Source organism: Cebus imitator, unplaced genomic scaffold (assembly GCF_001604975.1).
Source record: "Cebus imitator isolate Cc_AM_T3 unplaced genomic scaffold, Cebus_imitator-1.0 Scaffold251, whole genome shotgun sequence".
Lineage (NCBI taxonomy): Eukaryota > Metazoa > Chordata > Mammalia > Primates > Cebidae > Cebus > Cebus imitator.
In genome coordinates, this window is record NW_016107566.1 from 2,964,518 (window position 1) to 2,984,692 (window position 20,175).

The following is a 20,175-nucleotide window of genomic DNA, read 5'->3' on the forward strand; positions in this document are numbered from 1 at the left end:
AAAAAAAAAAAAAAAAAAATGTAGTTTCCAAGAGTCAGCCCCCCTGCGGTACAGGGCAGAACAGAGCAGGGGAAGGGTGAGGAAAGGAGCTGGGGAGCACACAGGAACAGCCAGCCGTTGTCTGTGGGCTGAATAAATATATGACTGTCCTACCAATGGAGTTAGATGCTATTAATTACAAACACATCCATTTAAAGGCTCATAAAAACAAATTCATAAACGAAGCACTGAATGGACAGTGGCAGCCTTTTGTGACTGTGAATATATTTGAAAGGTACTACCACTATGGTGTTGGGCTCTGAATGCTTAGACTGAAAAAAATGAAACTTGCATTAGAAAATGATATATACTGTTTCAAACAATCTGGAGACATGAAGAAAACAATATGATCACATTTGAATTTCAGAAAAAAATTAATAGCAGAGTAGGCATTGTCCAGTAGAATGGGAGAGCCTTTTAGTAGAGATACTATCCTGTTGTCTTCACCTGGCAAAACCCTAGTTCAAGATAATAGGCATGTAAATTTGTGATGAATGCAGGTTTGAAAACGTATAGGCACCAGGATGGTAAAGCCACCTTGGCATTGAGTAGACACTTGATTATTTCTGTTAGGTGAAGGAATTAATTAATACATAAAAGCAAAAGAGGATGGGAGGTAAGTTAGAAGATGATTAAAGTAATATGATAAGAGATTAAGAAGAATGAAACCGATGTTGTAGAAATGGCGAGAAAACAGCAAGTGGAAGAGATATGTAAAAGACTAGTCTGAGGGTTCTCTTCAATATGGGGGCTAACAGAGATTTTGAGAAAGCATGAAATAATATATGTTAGTTCAGAAGTTTAAAATCAGTCAAAAAAGCAACTGTTCCAACCCAAGTGTCCTTAGTGAACACTTTTTTCTTTATCCATTTTCTTTATCCATTTTTTTTTTTCTTTATCCATTGAGTGGATAAAGAAAATGCAGTATGTATACACCATGGAATACTACTCAGCCATAAAAAAGGATGAAATGATGTCTTTTGCAGCAAGTTGGGATAGAGCTGAAGACCATAATTCTAAGTGAAGTAACTAGGATGGAAAATCAAATACCATAGGTTCTCATTTGTAAGTACGGGCTAAGCTGTGGGTACACAAAGGCATACAGAGTGGCATAACAGACTCTAGAGACTCATAAGGGAGAGGGTGAAAATGAGAGTGAGGGACAAAAAAACTACATATTGGGTACAACGTACACTGCTTGGGTGATGGGTGCACTAAAATCTGATTTTACTGCTATACAATTCATCCGTGCAACCAAAACCACTTGTACCCCAAAAGCTATTGAAATTACATTTTTAAAAAGTAACTCTTAACATATTTTCATACTATTAATACTAAGCCGTGCGCCAGAAACAGAATCTTCTTGGTTTATCTCAGATAATTCATAGTCCCAAACCAGACAATAGTTTTAGTATGTTCCCCTTTCTTATACAATTTGTTGCTGTATATTTATAAATTCGAAACAGTCAAGATATTGAAGGAGACTTTACTTTTTTATCCACCTGAAAATTAATTCAATGAATTTATAGTGGTTATAAAATTCATAAAGTTTATAATATTCATCCCACTTGAAATTAATCCATTTGGTAGCATTCACTTTGAAATTATGTCTTTACTATCAGTATTATACTTTACCATCATAGCATACATTTCAGAGACCTAATTTAATTGATCTATATTTGACAACAGACTTATTAAAGGGTCCATTTTATTCAAATGTTGAATAGAGGGTATTTTGATCCCCAGTCAAAATTAAAACAGTCCATTTGTGAAATTTTTTTGCTTCACCTTTGTGTTTTCTTCATTGCATTTGTTGTTGTTGTTTTGCTTTGTTTTGTTTTCTTTTTAGGTTGTAGACTCTTGTGCTGCTTGCGGGCTAAGTGGAACTGTACTGAAAATGGGTCCAATAGGTGCAGAGGCTGACGAGAACCAGACAGTGGAAGAAATAAAGGTGGAGCAATATGGGACACAAACCACACCTAGAGGTGAACTGGCCCATGACCCTGAGCCAGAACTTATAGATAGTACCAAGTTGATTGAGGTACAAGTTGTCCTCATATTGGCCTATTGCTCCATCATCTTGCTTGGGGTAATTGGCAACTCCTTGGTCATCCACGTGGTGATCAAATTCAAGAGCATGCGCACAGTAACCAACTTTTTCATTGCCAATCTGGCAGTGGCAGATCTTTTGGTGAATACTCTATGTCTACCATTCACTCTTACCTATACCTTAATGGGGGAGTGGAAAATGGGTCCTGTCTTGTGTCACCTGGTGCCCTATGCCCAGGGCCTGGCAGTACAAGTATCCACAATCACCCTGACAGTAATTGCCCTGGATCGGCACAGGTGCATCGTCTACCACCTGGAGAGCAAGATCTCCAAGCGAATCAGCTTCCTGATTATTGGCTTAGCCTGGGGCATCAGTGCCCTGCTGGCAAGTCCCCTGGCCATCTTCCGGGAGTATTCGCTGATTGAGATCATTCCTGACTTTGAGATTGTGGCCTGCACTGAAAAGTGGCCTGGTGAGGAGAAGAGCATCTATGGCACTGTGTACAGTCTTTCTTCCTTGTTGATCCTGTATGTTTTGCCTCTGGGCATCATATCATTTTCCTACACTCGCATTTGGAGTAAACTAAAGAATCATGTCAGTCCTGGAGCTGCGAATGACCACTACCATCAGCGAAGGCAAAAAACCACCAAAATGCTGGTGTGCGTGGTGGTGGTGTTTGCGGTCAGCTGGCTGCCTCTCCACGCCTTCCAGCTTGCCGTTGACATTGACAGCCAGGTCCTGCACCTGAAGGAGTACAAACTCATCTTCACAGTGTTCCACATCATCGCCATGTGCTCGACTTTTGCCAATCCACTTCTCTATGGCTGGATGAACAGCAACTATAGAAAGGCTTTCCTCTCGGCCTTCCGCTGTGAGCAGCGGCTGGATGCCATTCACTCTGAGGTGTCAGTGACACTCAAGTCTAAAAAGAACCTGGAGGTCAGAAAGAACAGTGGCCCCAATGACTCTTTCACAGAGGCTACCAACGTCTAAGGAAGATAGGGTGTGAAAACGTATGGATGAATTCTGACCAGAGAGCTATAAATCTGGTTGACGGTGGCTCACAAGTGAAAATTGATTTCCCATTTTAAAAAAGAAGAGGATCTAAATGGAAGCAACTGCTGTTTAATTCCTGGAAAACTGGCTGGGTAGAGCCTGTGTGAAAATGCTTGAATTCAAAGATAAGGCAACAAAGTGGTTTACTTAACAGTTGGCTGGGTAGTAGTTTGAATTATGAGTAAAAGTAGAAAGAAATACTTTTGACCATTTTCCTGGAGGGAAGAAAACTTGAACAAGGAATTAGTATTACCAGCATTGCTAAGAGATGGTGGGTAAATAAGTTGACACATTAGGACCTGGATTGGGGATGCTGTGGAGTTCACTGCTCCCTGTTCAGCTGATGAAAACACCATTGAACAGAAATTTCTCCAGGGAGCCACAAGCTCTTCTTCATGGCATTTTGATTTTTTTGTTCATTCTCTAGACAAAATCCATCAGGGAATGCTGCAGGTAAAGGTCACCTACTATATGAATGGTTTCAAGGAAATAAACTGAAATTTGCTATATAATTAATATTTTGACAGATGATGGGGGAACTCCTCAACACTCAGTGAGCCACTTGTTCTTAACACCAGTTGCATGTTTGGTGAAAATTTCTTCAACTCTGAATCAAAAGCTGAAATTCTCAGAATTACAAGAAATGCAAACCGTCATTTAATTTCTAATTTCAAGTTAACATCTGCTTTATGGAGATACTATTTAGATCACAAGAATATAACTTGATAATTTTAATCATGGTTAATTGTTATACCTTTTTGAACAGGTATAATTTCTGTTATTCCTGTTGGAGCTAAATTTGTCTACACTAAAATTTAAAGCAGATTAGAGAATAATTTTTGTGGCATGTTGTAACATTTTACAGTGTTTATAAGCTATTTTTGCATAGGTACATAGCTCTGATGTGTTTAAAGAACACTGCAGTGTTATTTTCTTTGAAATTCATCTTCCATGAACCCATACTAAATAAAACAATGCAGTTACATTAAAATGGACCCATCTGGTAAGAGACACTAAAAACATTGTATTCATTTCGTCTTGCAAATGTTGTATTTCAACCAATTTTACATAGGTTATTTATCTTCTTTTCAAAATAATTAGCTATATTTTTGTATAAAATGAATATATACATAATAAAATTGTTCCTATAAATAGTAGAATAGATGTTACAGTATTTTTTATTTAATTATTTTATGAATAAAATTGTTATTTCAATAGTACTTGACCAAAGATGCTTTAAAAGCCTTCTATGTTCATAAAAAATAACTGAGATATTAAACTAGTCATATGTCTTTAGATGCTGTTAAAGTTTCATTACAGTCATATCTTTTGTAAATGTGACAAAATTTGTGAATATATTTTTAACACAAAAAACTTCAATGTGCATATTATGTATAGTTATAACATTAATTTTATGAACTGGAGAGCTTCACTTTATGGACATATTTAAAATTCATACTATAGCTTTTATTAAATTCCTTCTATGATATATATAAAAGATTTTTTTAAGTGCACTGCACTTCTGGAATACTGAAGAAGAATGAAAACAATATGTTTGATTAGGTGGAAGACTTTAAGAATAGAATTAAAAAAATGTATATCTGTAATATATAATTGAAAGGTTCATTTTTCTGAATTTTTCTGATTCATTAGACTCAGAAAAATTGTTAAAAAATGAGCTTTTTGTCTTTTAAATAGCAATTACTTTGCTTCAGATGCTTGTAAAAAACTATGGTTAAAGATTTACCCTCCCCCTTGGTGAATTCTTACACTGTAAGAAATGTATATGCTACTGTGTAACATGTTGTAGTAGTAAATTATTAGAATCCAATTAATGATTCAATTAACATGTATCTGATTCAATTCATTATGTAAATTCATTAATAAAATACTCTTTATATAGTGACTTTATGTTGAAATTTAAAAGTTGGGAAAATTAGAGAAATTGTGTGGAATTTTATATGAGAGTGCTTGTCTAAGAGAAGGCAGTAAGACTAATGCAACTAAAAAAGAAAAATAAAGGTGGCTGTTCCACTGTTAGTCCAGCTCTCTTTGCATTCTGTACCTGAGCCTGAATCAATGGATCCACTCTTATGACTGCAATTACAATATATAATATGAGGATGCTTGAATCTTCATTTTTCAGACAAGACCTTTCTTCTAAACTTCAAATCTCTATCTCTACCGGCCAACAGACCACGTCCACATGGGTGTCTTACCAGCAAATCAAATCCAACATGTCTAAAACAGAACCTGCCATTTCAATGCATACCTCCTCCCAAGCCTCCTCCACTTTGTCTTCCTGTATTTCCTCTCTCAGTCATGACACTACTATGTACCTGTTTCCCAAAAGCCTTACATTTTGGAATCACCCTTCACAAGTCTCTTTATCACTTGTATTTAATTAATTCCCGCATCTTGTTTTAATCCCTACATGTTTCTTTAATCGAGTTGATTTTTTCTATCCCCTTGCTCCGGGCTATGAACCAATGGGTTTTATCCCCAGACTGCTATTATGTCTCATTTGGATTAATACAAGGGCTTCCTGATTGGTCTCTATATATTGTTTTATTCCCATCCAATCTGACTTTAACCCACTAGCTATAGTGATTTTTCAAAAATTCAGATTTTGTCAAATCGCTCTTCTGATGAAAACACTTTAATGTCTCCTTATAATTCTTATAATAAACTCAGCATCTTTTTACAACATGAAAGGTTGTTTAGAACCTGACTGTGCCTATGTTTTTCATCTCATATAGATTCTTTTATTTTTCACTAATATTTGCTGCTAGATCTTAAGCATCATGAGGGCCAGGACAGGGATTGTCTTAACCATTGTGGTTTTCACAGGTACTTGCAATTCCTGACACCAAGTTAGTAGTCAATAAATATCCTTCAAGAAAATTGAGTTGATGAAGTGAAGTATATTTATTAAAGCTAAAACTTGAAGATAGATCTGCAAGGTTGTAAACCATAAATGTTTCCAATTTTAACATATGTCTTCTAGGAAAAGAAGGTTTTAGCTACCTGAGAGTCCAGTAAAGATGCATATTTGTTCAAAATCAGGTTGGTTTTCTTTTGGTTTTTGAAGGCCGTTAGATATTTGCATAAGTATAATGGGCTCTATACATAGATTTCATTCATGGCTCACTCAAAATTAGCTAGAACTTTGTCACCAGGGAAAAATGGAGGAGTCAATCATGATTCAGATAGCTAGAGAAGCCATTGTAGATACTTCTAGCAGAAAGTTATTTAATTCAAGGAATTAAAATCTTATAAAAACTACTGAAAGAGCTAGGGAAGTTTAAGTTTGGAAAAGTATCCACTAGTATTGAAGAAACCAGGAAGTGCAAAATTGCAAGAAACTGCTATTAACATGAACAGTGCTAAAGTAGATGATGTACAGGAAAAGTGCAGGTTTATTTGTAAAATCTTGTCGCCTCCTACTAAGCCCACACTCCTGCCCACCTCTACTGTAGATCCATTAATGCCTTTTGCTTCTCTTCTGTTTTCCAAAATGTATATAATTCCAGCCTCGATAGCATGGATTTGGGGAATGTTTTTAGGTTTCAAATCCTTAAGATACAGGGGAGAGCATGGAGGGGAGGATATGGCACTCAGTTGCTATCAGACAGTCTGGAAATCTTAGGGTATAATTTCTAGTTTCAATATTATCTGCTCCTTAGTACCTGCTTAGGTTCTTCCGAGTTGCAGCGATGCAGGTTGACTACATCTTTTCCTTTTCTTTTAACATGGCTCATGTGTCAAAAATACTCTTTAAAACTGTCCCATTAGTACAGGTAGACTGAGGAGTAAAGTATAAGTAAGGGTAATTTTTTCTATAATGGGTTGATTGGAATGGAGGAAGAAAGGATAAATCCTATGTAATTATACCAGTATTGGAACAATGATCTAAAAACTACAGTAGAATCTATATTCTGAATTAGCTTCCTAGGATGAGCAAAGGGAAATAATAACAATGTCTCAAGGAGAAAAGGGTCTTCAAAATTTTCAAGTTAATGAGATGAAATATTAATATATGGTAGCAAAAGAAAAAAGTTATTTTTTCTTAAGAAAACAAAGAAATTTAAAAAACAACACAAAGATAGTAGAGAATGCAAACAGCTTAATGATTTTATCCCATGACATTAAACAAAGGTGAGAATTTGGTTAACGAGTTTCTAAGGACTGATTTGAGGATTTATAAAGATAACTGTGTTAGACCATTGACCTTTTTCTGCCTTAGTACACTTGAAAGATGTCTATAGACTCCACAAGTTCTCAGGGGTATGGAAGGGGTTATAGAATAGTCTGCAGGTTAGAACAATTCATATGTATGCTATCTGTAACTCCAGCTCTTCCTTGCTAACTTGAGATGGTATAATTGAATGAAAGTAAGTGAAAATATCTAATCCTGAATCTACTCTCCTTTGTAAACAAATAATTGGCAATTTTCAACACTTTAACAAATTCCTTGCAAAACACCACATGGCTGATCATGACAAAGAATTATAATAGTAAAATTACAAAGCTCTATGTCTTCACAATAAATGAATGAAAACAATAACAAGTCAATAATTATTTTTACATTAATTTTGCCCTTGTCATAGAAAATTAACAAACTATAAAAAGAAAGTACATATATGCATATACACGCATATATTTAATTGAAACAAATATATCTCCTTGACATACACTATTGTCTAATATCACATATTATCTGTTTATAGAACATCTAACTATCTCAAAGTGGTGACTAGACTATTCATTTCCACCATTGTTCCTACAGGAGTAACTGCCACTGGGCTGTGGGTGGAGTGGGGTGAAGAGGAAAGGAGAATGTACCCTGGAATGTGAACAAAACAATTTGAATATATGCAGTTAGAAAAAGCTCCTTAGTGAGTGTAGCCTACTTCCCCCAACCAGTTGATAATCAAAGATGACAGATATCAAACTGGTGCTTATCATTTTGAACACCAACATGTTTTAAATGATTAGTATCCATTAGGATACACACCCTACCATCTGCCTCCAAAGTCTTGTAAATTGTTGGAGGGCACCTATTATGCATTCATTCCTGTTCTCTGGTATAAGCAAATCAGAACTTGTTTCCAGAATGCAATTGAGAAAGGAGAAACAAAAGACTTCAAGGCACATACTTAGTGTTAGCACTGCTGCATGCATTGTGGTATTTGAAGCCAAATACCATTAGTCAAATTTGAAGCCAAATACCATTAGTCGAGATACATCTACAATAATATCTGGATCCCATCAGAAGCAACCATATTGAGGGATGTAACAGCAGGATCTAGGGGAATAGAGATAATGTAATTTTATATTCACTGAAGTAATAATAAAGGTTTGACACTGAAGGCTTGTTTCTGCCTTTTTATTCCAGGAAAGATAATTTACTAAAAATAAGAACTTCCTATTTACTTACAAAGATAATCCCATCTAAACAATTGCCTCAGTAGTTTTTGTCAAAGGTACATAAAGCCTCACAAATGGACCAGTATGGTGTACTCAATAACTTACGACCTCAAAATCTCCACGGGAGTTGTACAAATCTGGTTTGTCTCCAAGACACGGATTTTATGTTTACTTTCTGATAGTTAGCTTTAAAGTCTAAAATTACATGAAGGCATTCCTTACCTACAAGGACCCTCATGATAATTGTTTATAATTGTCATTATATCCCAAGACAGCACAAAACAGTTTATTATAGTCATGAATATTAGACTATTTTTTAAAGAACAGGCCCCCAACAGATAATTTCTCAGTGGATATAATTAGGAAATATGAATAAAATTTTGGAACTGTAATATTGTGATGTGGTGCTAATCTTATTCAAACCATGGCTGAACATACACCTTGAGCAGTTTTGCTACAAGTGATAATCATTTGTCCCGATACAGTCACCACCTGCTGTGGTTTGCATATTTCCTCCAAAATTTAGGTGATGAAACTTAATGGCCAATGTGATGGTATTAAGAGGTAGGGCTTTTAAGATGTGACTAAATTATGAGGGCTCCTCCCATCGTGAATGATATTAAATCCCTTATAAAAGGGGCTTCATGCAAATTTGGCTCTTTCACCTTTCCACCTTTCGGCATATAAAAACGCAGTGGTAACTCCTCCGGAGGTTGCAGCAATAAGGCACCATCTTGGAAGCAAAGAATAGCCTTCAACAGACAACCAAACCTGCTGGCATCCTGATCTTGGACTTCCTAAACTCCAGAATGGTAAGAAATGAATTTTACAAGTTCAGGTATTTTGTTATAACAGTACAGACTGTTACTGAATACATTTTGTCCACCAACACATGCTTAAAGATAGTTACATGATGGTGCAAGAGAATTATGTCATCCTCACACAAAATTCATGGCTTTAAAAAAATTAACACAGACAGCAAGTGAGTGAATCTGCTTTAGGCCAGGCTTAAAGCTGAAGCTGGAGGATGCAGAACAACGCCGAAGGTAACACACTCTTAAAGGGGGCATGGAACTAAGTATCAGCACTTGGGTAGGAGCTGTCTCAGATCAGGAACAGATGAGGGGAGAGGAAATAGTCTGCACCTGTGTGAATATGTAATGCTGAATGGAGGTTCCTGGGCCAAGGTGGGAAAAATCTTAGGTACGCCTCTTCTTGTGTGAACTGAGTAAGCTTATGACACCAACACTATTTTTGTTAAAATCACCTAAAAGCTCTCATAGTACTCCAGAATAATATATTTTAATTTAATTATTTTTAAAATATAACTTACAGTTCATTCCTTCAACAGTTATATAAGACATTTGTTGAGGCTTAAATAGTAAATTACTGCATTAATTGGCTCCTGCTTTTCACCCAGCTGGGGATGAGTGTATGTAAGAGCATGCTGTAGCAAGCGTTTATCTTCCATGGGAAGAGGAAGACATTGAGGGGAAGGTAAGAATGGAAAGGAAAGATCAGAAAACAGTCCAAAGAAATGGGTCAGAACATTTCCAGTACTTTTCCATTTGCCTAGATTCAGTAACTCAAATGGGTATCTACTCACTGGAAGATGATTATTTTAGTCCTCATAATTCACAGAGCGTTGGTGGTGTACCTAGAAGGGTTCTTGCCTCAGCAATGAGAAACAATTAGACCTACACAAAATGCTTATCTAGTTCTTCTCAACAAATCTTAAAGGCAGCACTGGAAGGAATCAAACTGTTTCTAAGAAATTTAAATGTATTACAAAATATAGCTCAAAAACATTTATCAGTATGCAAACTATATATAGGCTGACACAGGAAAACATTTACAAATTCTATCATCTAATCAAAGATTACCAGGCACAAAAAAGCAGGAAAATAAGAGCCATAATGTAAAAAGAAACAAATCAATCTAAACTGATTCAGAGCTGATACAAGTTGTTCACATCAGCAAAGGGATTAAAACATAAAACTATTCTGTACATTAAAAAATTTAAGTAGACAAATGGAAATTATAAAAAGTTACTGAGACCAAATATCTGGAAATGAAAATTACAATATCTGAGATTAAAACTATATTGGATGGGATTCACGGCAGACTAGAAATTGCAGAAGAAAAGATTAGTAAATTTTAAGACACAGCAATAGAAATCATGCAAAACGAAACACACGGAAGAAAAAAGAATTTTAAAAATGTAAAGAGTATCAGTGATTTGTGGGACAGCTTCAAATGGCTTTACATATGTGTAATTGGAGTCACGAAAGGCTTTGAGTTGAGGAAGAAACAATGTTTTAAAAATCAAGATAACTTACTCCTAATGCCATCAGCAATTATATTGAATGTAAATAGAGAGGCAGAAACCAGTGGTGCATACCTGTGTGATACCAGTGATTCGGGAGGCTGAGGCAGGAGGACCACTTAAATACAGGAATGTGAGAGCAGCGTGGGCAACATAGTGAGACCCCTTCTCTAAAAGACATTAAAAAAAATTAGCCTGGCATGGTGGCAAGCACCTGTGGTCCCAGCTTCTTGGGAGGCTGAGGCAGGAGGATTGCTTGAGCCTAGGATTTCAAGGCTGCAGTGAACTATGATCCTGCCACTGCTCTCCAGCTTGGGTGACAGAGTGATATGCCATTTCTAAAAAATTTCTAAAAATGTAAATAGTCTAAATGCTTTAATTTAGAAGGCAGAAATTGTCATACCGGATATAGGTTGGTGCAAAAGTATTGTGGTTTCTCCATTATTTTTAAAGGCAGAAACTGCAATTGCTTTTGCACCAACCTAAATAAAAGACTCAACTATGTATCATTAAATTGTTTTAAATACAGAAATAATTTTACAAAATGTGAAAGTTATGATTAAAATTCAGAATGCACATGTTAAAACTTTGTTAATGTAGAAATAATACCATGACACAGAAACTACCAGAGGGTGTGAAGGCAAGGTGGGAAAAACTGGAAATGCACATTAAAAAAATAATAATAATAGCTAAATTGACAATGTCAAAAGAGCAGCTAAACTAACAAAGTTTAACTGTAATAATTAAATATATATAAGAATAGAACAAACAAGATCAAATTTTAGCATGTATGAAAATCTCTGATACATGTTAAAATGCTTATTCTTAGATTCTATTCTTACAGATTCTGAATTGAAATTCTCATCTGGGCCCATGAAACTGCCTGGTAAGTAATTACCCTTGGCAATTTGTTGTAGATGGTGTCTATGTGTCACATTAAAAAAAAATCTTGTTTGGGCCAGGCGTGGTGGCTAACGCCTGTAATTCCAGCACTTTGGGAGGCCGAGGCAGGTGGATCACGAAGTCAAGAGATCGAGACCATCCTGGTCAACATAGTGAAACCCCGTCTCTACTAAAAAAATACAAAAAATTAGCTGGGCATGGTGGCGCGTGCCTGTAATCCCAGCTACTCAGGAGGCTGAGGCAGGAGAATTGCCTGAACCCAGGAGGCGGAGGTTGCGGTGAGCCGAGATCGCGTCATTGCACTCCAGCCTGGGTAACAAGAGCGAAACTCTGTCTCAAAAAAAAAAAAAAAAAAAAAATTCTTGTTTAATAATTAAACCAGCCAAAATGTGTTGGTAGAAAAAGACGGAAGGTAAGAGTAAAATGCAGTTCTTTAAAATTACAGATGTATATTCCTCAGAAGCATTATATTAAAAAGAAAATACATCATGACCCAGTGGGTTTATTTTGATTTAACATTAGGAAATCTGTAAATGTAACATATTACATTAACAAACTTAATAAAGAAAGTGCATATAGTTATCTCAATAAACATCTGAAAAACATTTGATTTTAATTTCTGATGAAAATTAATGTTACAAAGTTTACAATTTTGATTTTCCATTTTAATTATTTTTACCTACTTTATATCTCGTAGATTGAGAGACAAGTTAAAACTTTCTGGTGACTATTTTATGGCTTATTTTTATCTGTATTCCTTAAATTTCTCCTAGTTTGTTCAAAATTAATTTTGATGTTACCTTACTCGGTGCAAAAAAAATCATGAGAGTTGAATCTTTATCTTTGCCTTGAATTTTTTTGGTAATAATATTTGAAACCTTGTTTTCATTTAATTTTCATTTCCTTTGTTACATCTTCACCATTTTTTTTACTTCAATATCTGTGTTTTACATTATGAAGCATATTTCTTTTGTACCACATATTATCAGGCTTTGACTTTAATGGAAGTCTAAATTTTGCAATTGATTCATCTCTTTTACATTGATCGGTCTGGTAGGTATGTATACTCCTTAATTCTGATATATTTTTCTATATTGAATATGGACTTTGTTTTTTACTTTAGATATCTGATCTGTGCTTCCCTTGGCTTTGTGGTTGGGGTTACAGTGGTGGCTGTAATGGTGATAATGTATGTGTTATACTTTTGATAGTTTTTGAGACTTATATTTAGTTTTTGTATCCCCACCATGGGTTTAATACTATTATTTCTTGATTTAACAATCTTAGAGAATATCTGTTGATAATGTTCCCCACCATAAAAGATTAAGCAAATAAAATTTAAACAATATAATACAACTACACACTACCACATAGCTAAAAGTAAAATTAAAAAATACTGTTGATGAATATTTGAAGCAACTAGAACTCTCATGCACCCCATGAGTAGGAGTGTAGATTGGTAAAGGTACTTCAGAAACCTGTTTGGAAATGTCAACAATAGATGAATAATTCAGCCCTATTACCAAGGAGTTTCAATTCTGGATGTAGAGTCAACAGAAATGCAAGCATATGTTTGCCAAAACACATGCACTGAAATGTTCATTGCTGCACTAGTCATAAGAGCTAAAAATTGGAATCCAACCTGAATGTACATTGAGAATACATTGGACAAACAAAGTATTAAATTCTATATTCATACAGTTAAGTATGATAGAGCAATTAAAAGAAATGAACGACTTCTGTATACAACAATAGTAATGAATCTTACAAATATTTTGATGAACATAAGCCAAACACAAAGGATTTCATACTTTATTTAATTACTTTTATACACATTTAACAAGTGGTCAAAGTGAGGCCATGTTATTAGAAGTCACGGTAATGGCTACCTGTGCTTGGAGGAGCCACAAGGAAGGTTTCTGTAATGCTTGTAACATTCTGTTTCCTGATTAGGTGTGTTCATACTGTTAAAGTTTATTATGCCATAGGTTTATGATTTGTATACTTTTCTGCATAATAATTCTTCAAAAAAGCATTTAAAAATTGATATCATTCAGCCAGGCATGGTTGCTCACACCTGTAATCCCAGCACTTTGGGAGGCAAAGGCAGGTGGATCATGAGGTTAAAAGTTTGAGACCAGTCTGACCAACATGGTGAAATGCCATCTCTACTAAAAATACAAAAATGAGCCATGCTTGGTGGCACGTGTCTATAGTCCCAGCTACTCAGGAGGCTGAGGCAGGAGAATCGCTTGAACCCAGCAGGTGGAGGTTGCAGTGAGCTGAGATCATGCCACTGCACTCCAGCCTGGGTGACAACAGTCCACTTTTGGGAAATCTGATCAGTGGGAAAAAAACAACAAGAGAGAAGAATACATTAAAGAAAATATTTAAAGAAAATTATAAAGAATTTTAGTAACTATCATGAAAGTATTTGAAATAATTGTAGTACAGTCAGACTATGACTTATTTTGCAACTTTTAAGTAGAATATGTTTTATGTATAACTGATGAACTGGAAGAATTTCCCTGATATGTTATTAATTGAGAAATATCTAAAAAACACACAACATATTCAAGTATTTATTTAGCTATCTAACCAGATAATTAATATTGTTTAGCTAATTGGAGTAGGGTGTGACAGGAAAGTAGAGGGGAGAAAAGAAAATAATCTATGCATGAAGATCTGTGGGTTTTTTTAATAAAGGCAAAATCTTGAAAATAATTCTTTGTTCACATAAAGATTGTAGAAAAAATACAATTATCTGATGTCACTAACAGTATTGGTCATTTTGGTGTGTGTTTACAAATATATATATATTCTGAACATAAAATTATGTTTATTTAATTTTTAAGAAAAAATTTAAATCTTGGTCCCATCTACTTGTAATTTTAGATAAGTTTAAAAATTGAGTAATATACCTCAAAACATTAAAAGTTGACATCTATAGTTGTGGGATGAGTGTTTTACTCATTTATCTCATATGTATTTTCCAGACTTTTCTGAATTTACTCAAATTAAAAATTGTAAATGCATACATAGTAACAGAAAGTAAAAAGAAAATAGAAAACAAATAATATAAAAATGACACATAAGAAATTAGAAACAAATGTATCCTAAGTTAACAGAATGATGGCTCTTCCAGAATGTGAACCAAAGCCAGCATGGCCACATTCTCATTTGAGAGCAGAAGGAAGAAGCAATGTGAGTTTTATGTAAACAGTATCATCTGTCTTTTGCTTTTTTTTCCCCTTCAGAAAGCTCGTGTTCTACAAGAGCAGGCTTTTTGGAAAAAATAACTTTGCTTGCTGTCTCACTACTTTTGCCAAAATATGTTTTCACTGAATCAATGTTTCATAAATCAGAAACAATGTAAAAGAAATAGGAGAAAATGTGAATAATTAGATTAAAAATTGGGGAATAAGAATTTTTGATGCAAGAAACAAAATTTACGAAAGGAATTTCTCTCTTAACATAGAGTAGTTTAATTGTTTTGTAAGAGAAAAGTACCATAGAAAGGATCAAAATACAAATCATAAACTGGGAAAATATTTACAGCACATATGTTGGATAAAATGTAAGACACTGGCTAACAACTTGTTGGAGATACAGAGAGAACTATGCTAATATAAGTATAAATGTTTAAAAATAGTTCCTTGGTAAAGAAATTCATATTCAAACATAAGATTACAATTTTCACCCATTATAGAAGCAAATTTCCAAAAGTTTTTATAGTACATACTTGGGTAAACAAAGCTTTATACACTGTGATGTTTGTGAATTGGTGTAAATTCTTTGAAATGAAATTTGGCAAGTTTATGTGTATCAGATTTAAACTGCATACATCTTTTGATCCATTGATTTAAACTGTAAATTTAAATTTTATTTGTAAAATTACATTTTATTTGCAATGTAAACAAAAATGATATTACTACAGCTCTTTTTGGATAATGGGGGAAAATTGGGAAGAGTCTAAACTTCATCGGATATATGCTTTACTAAATTATGATAAATCTGTACATTGACATACTCTGCATCTTTCAAAAAAAGAGTGTAGTGGCACTGAATATGTTGATTTGAAAAGATTATTAGATATTTAGTTATATATTAGGTGGAAAATAGGAGGTAAAACCATTTTTATAGTATGATCTCATATTATTAAATATTAAATATTATTTAAATATTATTAAATATTATTTAAATATAATTTACGTTTCTAAACATTTCCAGAAGAATGAATAAATATTGATGATAGATTCTTCTGGAGAATCACATTGTGAATTTTGCATAGGAAAGTAAGTTTCACTGCATAATCATTCTTAGGGGTTTATGTGAATGTCAGTTTGTCAATATGTCAATTAATGATAGGTAAATAACACAGTACCAGAAATATAGGCATGGCAAGAGCAGATAGTTGAAAAGTCACAGAAAAGAAGTGAGCAAGAGGATGATAAAGAAAAATTACATGTTTTGAGGAAAAATGTCAAGAACAGGGATGGCTAATATTTTATGTTGTTTTAGTTCCTGAAATTTAACCATTCTCCCTGAGCTCTCCCCTAAACCTGTAGGAAAATACGTGGCAAGCGAAAGCCTGTTAAGGTGTTCTGTTGTAGTCGCAACCAAGGAACCGAGCTAAGTATAAAACAAATAATAAATACTTACCAAAAGTAAAAACTAAAATCTGATGGCCCTCAAAATTTGCATTCATTTCAGAAATGGCATTTAAATTTTCCAGAAGATGTGAAATAGGGCAACAAACTAATCATATATAGATCTTAAGAAGCAGGAGTCTCCAATGTGTAATTCAGTTACACCTATATTGAAAATTACATTATTAAATGAGTCATTTATTTCTTGAAAAATAAGGAAGAGATTGACACATGTTAACTGCAATATCAAGGAATATAAAACAGATAAAATTAACTTAAGAGATTACACTACAAATGGGCAATGAAATAAAGAAGAGCATTTTAGTATTGTAATGGGTTGATTTGTCATGGCAACATTAATTTGAAAAGACATCAAAGGGTGTGAGTAGTGCGTCTTATCTCTTCCCTGAGATTATACTCTGCTTGCTGAGAGAAGACCATATAGAGTTTATTTCTTCTTGGAACCAAGGGTCCATGATAATATTTTATTAGCCTCAGAAGCCCAATGGCCTCTAGAGATGCACAGGGCTATTGAGATAGTGCAGGAATATAGGAGGATCGCTGGAGCTATTCTCTCAGTGCTCTTGCAATTGTGCTGGATTATTGCTGCTGTTCTGTGGCCTCTGCTTCAGGAATGGGTGAAAAGTGCTGGTAGGAGCTCTCATGAGACCCAGCTAAGCTTGGTATCTTGGATAAATACACCAAGCTCAAAGAAGAGACTTAGGCTCTATACTCTTACTGCATTGCATTGATATTCTTAATAACTAATGAGAAATTGAGATAAGTAAACGGAGCTTTTCTATGTGCACTCCTCCTTATGTGATTTGCCTTTACAGATATTTTATTTGGGGATACACAGAGGAAACATGCCAAATGCATGCAAGTAATTTCTTAACAATTTTCGATTTAAATGATGATAATGGTGATTTTGTTTTTCCGAGCAGTTGGTACTACAGGCATGCCCTACCATACCCAGCTAATTTTTGTATTTGTTTAGTAGAGACAGGGTTTCACCACGTTAGCCAGGATGGTCTCGATCTCTTGACCTCATGATCCTCCCACCTTGGCCTCCCAAAGTTCTGAGATTACAGGCATGAGCCACCGTGCCCAGCTAAAATGCTTTTTAATCTTTGTTTTTTGATTAATTATTTTTATAAAAGCTATTATTGTTTTAATTACATTGATTCATTGTGTTTAAAAATCTTTTCTTGTTGATTAAAACTCTTTGGTATCTCAGTCTTAAGCTTTGACAGAATGGAATTACCATTTTGATAAAGTATTTATATGCTTAGTACTTTCAACTTTTAATAATAAATCACCTGAGCATAATTTCATGTACATTGCTAGTCATAGCACAAATACATTTTCGTTGAAATAGTCAAGGAGTTTTTAGTTCCAGAAATAAAAATTTTTTTTTGCACTGATTATCATGCAGATTCAAGAGATTTTCCAGGATGTAGTGATTTCTGCAGAACATTAGAAGACTTTACAAGCTGTAGTGCTTTATTAATACCATTGTTTTATGATATTTGATACTTTAAAAATTCTATTCAACATATCATAATGTCCAAACATATCCAGACATTGTTTTCTTTTACTTATGGGTGTTCCTTTTTAATATAGTGTTTATACATTTTAGACTTTTTTATGTACTGCATATTTACTACTTACATGGGAATTATCCAGAATGGGTTGTATATTACTAATAAGATTCATTTAAAATTAACCTATTTAGGAGAAGAAGCAACTACAGAATTGGCAAGTAGTATTAGCTTTTTGCCATTACTTTTAATGGCAAAAAGAGCAATTACTTTTCCACCAACCTAATAATAAACTTAGGACTGCCACAAATCATCCAGTGCTTTTTAAGGAATGTGTATTGCTGCTTTACCGTCTGTTGTGGCTCATGCTAATTTAACAGAGATTGCTGAAAAGTTTCTCAGTAGCTCCTGCATCAGAAGGCCCAACTATCAATGACTATTGTAAAATCTGAAAGCAATTAGCTTGAAACAATTAATTTCCTAATTGATATTAATATTTATCACTTATTTCCATTACTATTTATTGACAGGGATGTAGGAGTTTCACTATTTTTTCTACTTTTGTAGCCATAACTGTTAATAGCTCCAGAAATTGCCATTCTCCCTAAAGCAGAAGCAAGAAATTCACTTTCCATCCTTCCTTATAGTTTGGCTATAGACACGTGACTTAGAGTCTACCATTTATACACACTTGGCCCAGATTGACACCAAAGGAAACAAAATGAAGAAAAAGATACCTCAAGTAAATTATTTAGTAGTCTATAGGTCAAATTTTGAGTTTAGTTTTTCACTCCTTTAACGTGAAATGCCAATAGATAGGTGTTTCTTTTTCCACAGTCAATAGGAAGATGGAGCATGAAGGGACAGAGACTGCTGAATAAAAGCCTTTGAATTCCAGAGGCAAAGTGAGTTTGGTTATTACAATATGCAAAAGACCTGAGCAGTAATCAGAAGATTTTGACCTGTAGATATTTCTAGTGGTGAGGTAGATTTGTATAACTAAAATAGATGGGAGACACTAATATTCTATATCACCTGTATAACCAAAAATATTCCAGGTATACTAAAGCCATCAGAATATGAAGAATCTATTAATTACACCTTTTAAAGATATGTACTCTATTTTCAACTTCTAATAATCTACCGGAGGAAATTCTATGCATATATAAATTGCTATGTCAATGTTATGAGAAAGTTCGATGTGCATGTAAATGCAGAGCAGAGTGAAATTCTAGGTAGGGTGATTAAAAACGTTTTGTGAATAATTTCAGTGCCTGTTCTTGGGTGAAACTTGCTTTCCTTCCAGCTACCTACTTTTTTTGCAATTCATAATGACTCCATTTTCTTCAAAATTATCAGTTCCAACATCATTTTGAAGTTTCTTCTTTGTCTAGTTTAGACATCATGGCCTATCATTTTCATCACTATCTAGCCAAGTAGACTAAATTTTCTTGTACCTTTGCTCTTCTTTTTGGATCAATCCCCTCTTTGACTTGTCTACTTCTACACTTGGGTTCTAGAAAGTCTTGTCTACATTAACTGACCCCTCATCTCTATGCAAAAATTCATTTAAATGACATAACAATTCTATCCTTCATTTTTCACACAGTTATCTTCCTTATTTAATATCTGTTTCTTTCTCCACCCCTCACTAACAGAATTAAAACTAAGGTGTGCTTCCATCTAATTTTTTTAAAAATTCACGATAAATAAATACACCCAATATCCTGTTCCTCCAGTTAAAACTATCTACATTCAGTTTTTGCTGCTTATTTCCTTCAATCATCTATTAACTGGAGACAGCAAAAATAACAGTACATAGAGTTGCTATGAAGATTGAATAAGCTAAAATATGTGCCATGTATTCTGCATGTAGTTAGCTAATTTAGATGATGGCTTTCTTTCCACTTTCCCAAATTTAGTTCAACTACCTGCATTCTGGATTCCATGTCCTCTGAGCTTTATTTGCCTCCTCTATAACTATTAGCCATTCGTTTCCACCCTTTCTATTGACTGAAACACATCAAAGTGAGTGAGTCCTCACTTGAAGCAACACCTCTTATGAAATACTTTGCCTACCTTTCCTTTCCTTCAGGGTTAAATTTTTTGAAAGTCTTATTTATGTTGGAGAATTGTAATATTCATAAGAGTGACTAAAGTAGTTACCCTTGATAGGGATTA

The 20,175-nt window shown here is 34.4% G+C and overlaps 1 protein-coding gene across 1 annotated transcript in view; it reads left to right on the forward strand.

Moving 5' to 3' along the window:
- NPY2R (neuropeptide Y receptor Y2) overlaps window positions 1-5,186 on the forward strand; it is a 9,342-nt gene extending 4,156 nt beyond the window's left edge. Inside the window, exon 2 of the mRNA XM_017498797.2 lies at window positions 1,889-5,186. Within this exon, the coding sequence (XP_017354286.1) occupies window positions 1,937-3,082 (1,146 nt within the window). The 5' untranslated portion in view covers window positions 1,889-1,936 and the 3' untranslated portion in view covers window positions 3,083-5,186. The remainder of the gene's footprint in view (window positions 1-1,888) is intronic.
- The last annotated feature ends 14,989 nt before the right edge of the window (window positions 5,187-20,175 follow it).